Genomic DNA, 7,573 nt, shown 5'->3' with positions numbered 1-7,573 from the left:
TACATTGTTAGCTGCAGGCATGTGCATACATTTTCGACGGTAGGTGCTCAAGTCCTCAAAACAGGACACCCATTGGCAATAACTGAGATCAGGGGTCGGCACCACTCTATGTCCGACGGGGGGGCATTCGTTCGGCGTGGGGAAATCAGTGACATTTGGCTCCTTACCTAATGAAGGTTGATAAGAGAATTCAATCTATAAGCAGTGTTGATAACGGAGGAACTAAATTCTTATCAATTCCCATCTCTACTTCTATGTGGGACATCCAAAACCCTGTCATTGATTTGGAGAAAATATTTCTTCGGATTTCATTTCACATCAGTTTTACATTGTTTACACAAGAGCAGTTCACAACAAACAAATGACAACCGGCATTGAAGCTTTTTTCCCAACAATTGTCTGTTGAAAAAAGTAAGAATATGTAAATACAGCATACTTTACACGAAACAAATGCGGTCTTATCACAATAAAAAATTGTTTCAATAAAGCATTTACTTCAAACTCCTCAGGCAAACATGGGAAACTTTTACAGAACCGTCCCCATATGACTTGAAAACAATAAAAGAAAGAAAGCAGCATTCCATTTTATAGTTATTGTTGTTTTTTTTGTTTGTTTGTTTGTTTGTTTTTTGCAATATTTCGTATTAAAAAAAATACCATCAAAGTACAGCAATATGGAACAACTACGTAGAAGTGGATGACAAAAATGGTTCCACAAACCAAATTGAGTACTGTACAGTTTGGCACACAACTGATAAGCAATATGTGCCGTTCACATTGCCAAGTTCAATGCTAATTGTGGAAGCAAGTAGACACTCTCGAAAGCAACGGTACTATTGGTACTTTGCTATTTCACTTTTTCAGTTCAGGTAAACACAGATTTGCACAGTTATGCTCTGGAGTTTCTCATGGTTAAGAAAACCTTAATGAGCAATCTCCGAAGTTTCATTGGGTGAGCTATGCTACACTTCGTGAAGCCCAGTGCAGATGACAAGTCTAAGAGGTAGCTGTCCGTACAAAGCCATGCACGCTTCCTGCCAACTGAAAATGCTTCCTCTTGCCATATTCAGTCATCATGTCTCCTGAAAGCAAGCCTATACACCTTTTTCAGATGAGCAAAAATGATTTAAAATAAATATAGGCAAGCGAGCGGACACTATGATCCCATGATTTTGAATTCTATGGTGCTCCTGAAATTCTTGTATTCTTGTTATTCAAGTTTGAGCATTTTGGTTTTGCCCATTGTAGTTGAACTCAACACAAAAATCCAGAGAGGCTCATCTTAATCAGAACGTCTGTAAGAAGAGCATCAGTAAGGCATTTCAGTGGTACATGCTGAGTGTTGTCGGCAAAGTCAAACGTCCAGCACCATGTCATAGTGTGTTTCCTTTTTCCTTTTACCACACTTGTTTATGAGTACTGCGTACAAAGTCAACAGTATCACCCAATAACTGGCATAGACGACCGCCCCAATGATCAGAATGAGCATTTCTGATTCAGGAAAGGGTTTTTTAGCCTGCAGGATCGTAGTGTAGATGAACCCAATGAAGAGGATGGTGAACCAAACTGATATTGGAATGAGACCAATGAAGTTCACCACAATTGTTTTCCTCCCGGAGGTCCCCCATCCAGATTTGTTGATAGTTGCGATTGCAAACATTTTGGCTGGCAACAGGCTTGACATGTACAGTACTGAATAAAAGGACATAAACACCATCACAATGTTGCCTCTGAGGCAGCTGGCGAATGTCGACTTGATCAGTGCCACTGCCTGGACAATAAGGAGAAACAACAAAATGTTCCAAAGTCTTCCTTGGTAGAAGAGTTGGATCGCAGTGGCGATGAGAAAAAATGGGAAGAACCCAGTAATCACAGCCTCATAGGTCATCCAAAGATGATGTTTGTGGAACCACATGGAGTTGTAGAGCCATTCTCGGAAGTACGACTTACTCCATCTTGTCTGCTGATTGAGCCACCGCAAGTATGTAATTGGTGTCTCTGTTAGGCACTTGGACCGTGCAGTGTACTTGGTTGCATACCCAAGGCTCAGAACTCTGTTCGTAAGATGGCGGTCATCCCCAAAACTGCAGTGGGATCCCATGAAGGTCTGATTGTACCAGTCCTCAAGGAATTCGTGCAGGAGTGAGTTTCGGTACATTCCTAATGGTCCACTGATACACTGCACGCAGCCAAAATAAGACTGGCAAGCCCGCTCAATGTTGAAGGCCATCCAGTACCGTACGCTGCTCAGGAAGGAGATCCACGACTCATACTTGTTTAGAATCTAGGCAGAGATGTATGAGCAAACACAGAAAACAAGAGGTATGAGAATATCAATAAAACAATAACGAGTAGAAAGGCATGTTTAAAAGTGCAGTTTGGTTACCTTACCTGCACATCTCCTCCAACACCACCCACCATGGGGTCCTCTTCAAGAACCTTTACCATCTCCACCGATGATGCTGGATCCAGCATGGTGTCAGAGTCACACACCTGGGTTAAAAAAAACAAACAAAAACAACCATACACAATGCATCATGGTACAGCCATGCAAAAGGTTTGACCCACTAGAATTATGATTAACAGCTTTTGGACTTTTTTTTGTACATGTTTTTATATCCCCATTTATCTTTTGTTCTCTTGTGGTTCAAAAGTCCATTAGAGAATCAAACAAGGACACGATAAACTTGCAGTGTACTGACACTCAGAGAAGTTCTGCTAAGACAGAAAGTTAACCGTGCACCAGGGATTACACATAGCCTATGTCCAAACTCTATCTTTATGATTACAGTGGCACCTTGGCTAATGAAATAATTTGTCCTGTGACCAAGCTCATATTTCTTTTTTTTCTACCGAATCAATAGTCCCCATTTAAGTCAAGTCAAGTCAAGTCAACAGTATTTATAGAGCACTTTCAAACAGCCATCGCTGCATACAAAGTGCTGTACAAGGAGCAATTTAACATGCACAATAAACAGTAAGACAAATCGGTAATAAAGGCGGTAGAAAGCACCAAACAGTAAAACCAAGAACAAATCTAAGTCATGCTGAGTCGAATGCCAAAGAATACAAGTGAGTTTTGAGGAGGGTAAATTTAAATGAACTGATATGCCATTAATTTGTTCCATCAAACTCCAACATTTTTGTTACATAATTTATATGTAGAAAGTAGCATTATATTCTATAAAAACATACCAAAGACAATGAAAAGAAATTCAAAAGTTAAAGTGCAGTTACTGTACATTAAGACAAGCTGAGTCACAACGACAATCGCTGAAATGTTGTGCAGTGTGTGCATTTCAGGACATATGAGTGACGTCAGGAACGATGCCAGGTTAATCTTTGTGTTAGCGTCGAATGGTGAGTTGTGGCTTATTGTACTGTAGCTCCTTGTGAGTGTTTTCATTGTGCAGTTGTGTTTTGGTTCTCTGGTGGAGTGATAAAAGATGAGGGGCAGAAAACCGCATCCACATGAGTACTGGGGGATTTCTCAAATGTTGGTCATGTATTCAATCTGCAATTTATTAAGTCCGGTTGTGCAGAGACTATTTGTTAAACAAAGATGGTGCTCTATGACAACGATTTCGGTGTGTTTGTTTGATTTTACTGCTCAACAACCTGCTGAAATTGCATCAAAGACTTTTGCTCTCCTTTTTTCCCTCTCTTTCGTCAAGTTTATGTGAAGTTCTCTCATCAAAAAAAAATACACCAAGCCAGGACTCGTAACTCGAAAAAGTTGCAAGGTGGGGCACCACTGTGTGTGTGTGTGTGTGTGTGTGTATATATATTGGATTTGTCAATTTTCCTCTTTAAATGGTCATTTTAATACCTGAGCCATGTTTAGAACACCAACAGAATCGTATGTGATTCTTTTGTGAGTATTCGGCTTGCTGGCGTCATTACAATGCATTACAGTATTGAGTTTATGTAAAGCTTTTGCAAGGACATAAACTGGGTGTCATGTTGTATTCTTGACCTGAATTTGACTCCCAGGTAATTCAAACCCAGAGAACAGGTAAGCCATGATTGGTAACTGAGCCGTTCGACACTGCGATGTCATTTTTAGTACTTGTAGACATAAAGTGGCAAAATGTTCGGCCCCTGAGATGGCTACAAAGGGGTGGATTTTGCACCTTAAATCATAATCCCCGATCCACAAGCACAATATTAATCGGAATACAGTGGAGCCTTGAGCTACAAACGCCCCTATATACGTAACATTTTCGCCCAAACATTACCTTTATTTACGTGCTATTTTCGAGATGCGAACAGTTTGGGCATGGACAAGTGGATGGATCTATGTTCTTATCACGCTGCATAAACGTCATTGGCAACGTGCATAACGCATTGCTGTGATCTAAAAACTATCGTTGCATATGTAGGCGGAGGTTCCCCCTCCATGTCCTTGAACATCTGATCACAATCTACCGGTAGCTTAAAGGACGTCCGAAAATCACTTCATTTTTGTAAAAACTCAATTTACAATTTAAACTCTATTTAGAATGTGGGTGTTTTATATTTAAATAAGAGAACAAATGGTCAATTTTGGTGTAATTCACATCATATAGCCTTGCCTGCGTATTGCGGCGAGGTAGAAGTTCCAACTACATATACAGTAATGCATTCACCCAATCACAATGCCAATAGCGGCCGGGTTGAATGCCGTCCCATGCATGTCCCATGTTTTGCCAAACAAGTAAATAAAGCGTGAAACAGTCAGAATGGCTCCTAAGAAAAGTGAAGCTGCTCAAGGGAGTGTTATTGGAAGCGCTTGTCGTACAGGAGCAGAAAGATCTGTGCTCTTCGTCTCACGTTTTGGAACCAGGCAACGTGTTTTTTTTTGTTTTGTTTTTTTTAAGACACATGAGAAAGCACTCGCTAGTGTGAGCCAGGAAAAAAAAAACTAAAAATGATCAAAAGAAATTTATGGAGTATTAATCTTTTAAATGACAATGTGATGAAAAAAAAGGACACATTTCCCTGAATTGGTATGCCAAAATCAACTAACGAATTAGGAAAGAAACACATAATATGAAACACCTGAATCAGATTTTCTCCATGTTAGTATGGAAGAAGACTATTTACTGGAGGAGCTGTAGTCTTCTTCCCCTGTTCCTCTCTTCTGGTAAAGTTAACGAGCAATAAATAGTTATCTGGTTTAAGTATTCTATTTCTGATAAATGTGTGTTTTGACTTATTTCTATATTTCAGTTCATTTATTTTTAAACATAAAGTGGCTAAAAAAAAGGGAAATATAACTTAATTTTGCATTTGGAACGGATATATTGAATATCCATTGATTTCAATGGGAAATATTTCCTCGATTTATGAACATTTGAAGTTACAGATGAGCTCACAGAAGCATTTCAACAATTCATAACTTTAGGTTCCTCTGTACCACGTTTATACTAATGGGAGTGCACAGAACATATGATTGTAGACATTTTTTTTACTTCCTCTTTAAGATACCTTACAGAAAACATCATAACGACGAGGTGTCAATCTTTGCAGCATCTCATAACGTTGTAAATATTGTAACCTCATATTGCAGAACATAAAAATGTCTAAAGTGTCTTCTTTTTTCACCTGAATCCTCAAGAGGCATTTATTCAAATTAGCTCCCTAACCTACATTCTGCCATTGGCTTCCGGTGTCAATCGTCCTTGTCTTTTCTATAATTCTAATTTCAGATGGACAATGACAAAAACAAGGGAATATTATACAAGGAATACAGTAATCTGTTATATTATTGACTTTTTTTTCGTTTTGCCATTTCAGTGTAGTTTTACAGTACATTCTCACCTGGACATAGTCGACGCTCCTTCCAAGCGCTTTAAAGGCTGTGTACATGACTTCTCTCTTGCCTCCCCATTTCTGCATGATACACACACACTTGTTGTTTAGGACCAGTCTCGAGACTTGCTGAAGGCTCTCAGCATAGCTTTCATCTGTCTCCTCTGGGCCCCTGCTGTGAAAGTTACTCCTCCACACGTATGTGGCGACATTGTCCCATCCCATGATTTCTTTGAAAATGTCCATCATGTACAAGTCATCATCCGAGTTGCCGTCGACCACCAAGATGACTTTGATTCCGGGGTACGTCAGCCTCTTTACTGACACCAGGCATTTCCTCAGGTAGTTTGGGTCCTCTTGATATGCTGCAATGCATAGCGCTAAAGATTTATTCAGTTTAATTGGCGTCTCTAAGGACCGCTTCATATTTCGGTGTTCTAAGAGTGCAAAGATGCTCTGGATAAGGAGATGGATAACCAAGATGGCTCCATACAGTCCAAAGGACAGATGATTGTGGGCTGTGGTGAAGAACTGGTAGCCCATGATGTATGCTGTGGAGATGCCCACCAGGAGTGAAACACCAAACATTGTGGTCCCAAATATCCGCAGATAGGTGAGGACTCGCTGACCACTCATCTGGGTTGGGATGGGGAGAGGGCAGGGGGGAAATGGAAATTAATTCATGATTGCGGCGAAACATTTAATAGGATTTCGGCAAATAATATGCAGACATGTTATTTTGCTTAACTGTTTTGATACACCATTTAACACTAGCATTATTGGGAACTGAAGTCAACTTGATTTCTGTTGCTCTTTAACCACAACTGCAACTGTAACATTGAAGTAGGTGACAGAAAAACATGAAAAAAAAAAGATTTCTGAAATATAATCAGACAATTTAAAAAAATGAAATGAAATCTTATTTGTTGTTTGAAATATACAAAAGCTTCCTTAACATTGGCATTCGGCAAATAGGAGTTGCAGAGTTTTATTGCCTCTAACTGGGATTGTAATCTCACGATCAAAGTGTGATTACTCACATTTGCTCGATGGTTAGTTTAAATGTAAACAAACAACTGCAGCCAATAGTTTGCCCGTTGTCGAGGAACGCACATACTGAAGGATTGATTCAGTTCTCCAGTCCCACTTTTCTTCTTCTCTCTCGCTTCACTTTACTCACCCAGATGACTTTGGGTGAGAGTAGTACACCCGAGATTGGACGTCTGTCATTAGGATGGCATGTGACACCCATCATCCTGTGCCACATCAACTCAACACAAAACCTCTCATAGTTGCACTACACTAATTTAGGATACTTGTGCATCCGAAGATTTTGAGATTTGGAAAACTTTCATCTCACAGCCGATTATCAGATTAAAAACGTTTTGCAGGGTCACTATTTACAAAACTACAAGTATATTCTCTGGCCATTTTTTTTTCCTACAGTGGATTTTTTTTTTCTGATTATGCTGAGTCGTGTTTCCCCTTTGTTCCTGCCCTTCTCGTGTTTGCAATTTTTCCTGTTTTGTTCGAGCTCCTCTAATTGTTTGTTGTTGGTTGTGTCATGTCACTGCAAAGACTGAAAGAGTCGTGATAATATCGATAATATCAAATCCGTTTGATGTCGCAAGGTCAATCTAGGAAAGACTGACCTAAAACAGCTGAGATTACCACCTCACACTAAACGATCGAGATGACGGGAGCATGCCGCTGTGACCCCAGTAAAACTCTAAAACTTCCTTCTGACTTTCAGTTTTTAGTAGGAGACTGTGAAAATAAG

General features: G+C 39.8%; 1 protein-coding gene across 1 annotated transcript; it reads right to left on the bottom strand.

Annotated features, from left to right (window-relative positions):
* Positions 1–1,354: 1,354 nt before the first annotated feature.
* On the bottom strand, positions 1,355–6,429 carry has2 (hyaluronan synthase 2). The gene is made up of 3 exons (XM_086113809.1): positions 5,803–6,429; positions 2,392–2,493; positions 1,355–2,284 (listed from the first exon to the last, which is right to left on the bottom strand). Exons 1-3 carry the CDS (start codon positions 6,427–6,429, stop codon positions 1,355–1,357), a joined length of 1,659 nt encoding a protein of 552 aa, XP_085969935.1.
* Between the last annotated feature and the right edge of the window lie 1,144 nt (positions 6,430–7,573).

The sequence above is a fragment of the Hippocampus guttulatus genome, chromosome 6 (genome assembly GCF_054856545.1).
Source record: "Hippocampus guttulatus isolate MCC_2025c chromosome 6, RoL_Hgut_1.0, whole genome shotgun sequence".
NCBI lineage: Eukaryota > Metazoa > Chordata > Actinopteri > Syngnathiformes > Syngnathidae > Hippocampus > Hippocampus guttulatus.
Note: the sequence above shows the minus strand (reverse complement) of the source record. Positions and strands in the feature narration are given on the sequence as shown.

Coding starts and splice junctions, on each gene's coding strand:
- has2 (XM_086113809.1), bottom strand. CDS start 6,429: ATGAGTGGTCAGCGAGTCCTCACCTATCTGCGGATATTTGGGACCACA. Junction 2,494..5,802: donor GGAGCGTCGACTATGTCCAG/GTGAGAATGTAC, acceptor TTTTTAACCCAG/GTGTGTGACTCTGACACCAT. Junction 2,285..2,391: donor GTGTTGGAGGAGATGTGCAG/GTAAGGTAACCA, acceptor ATCTCTGCCTAG/ATTCTAAACAAGTATGAGTC.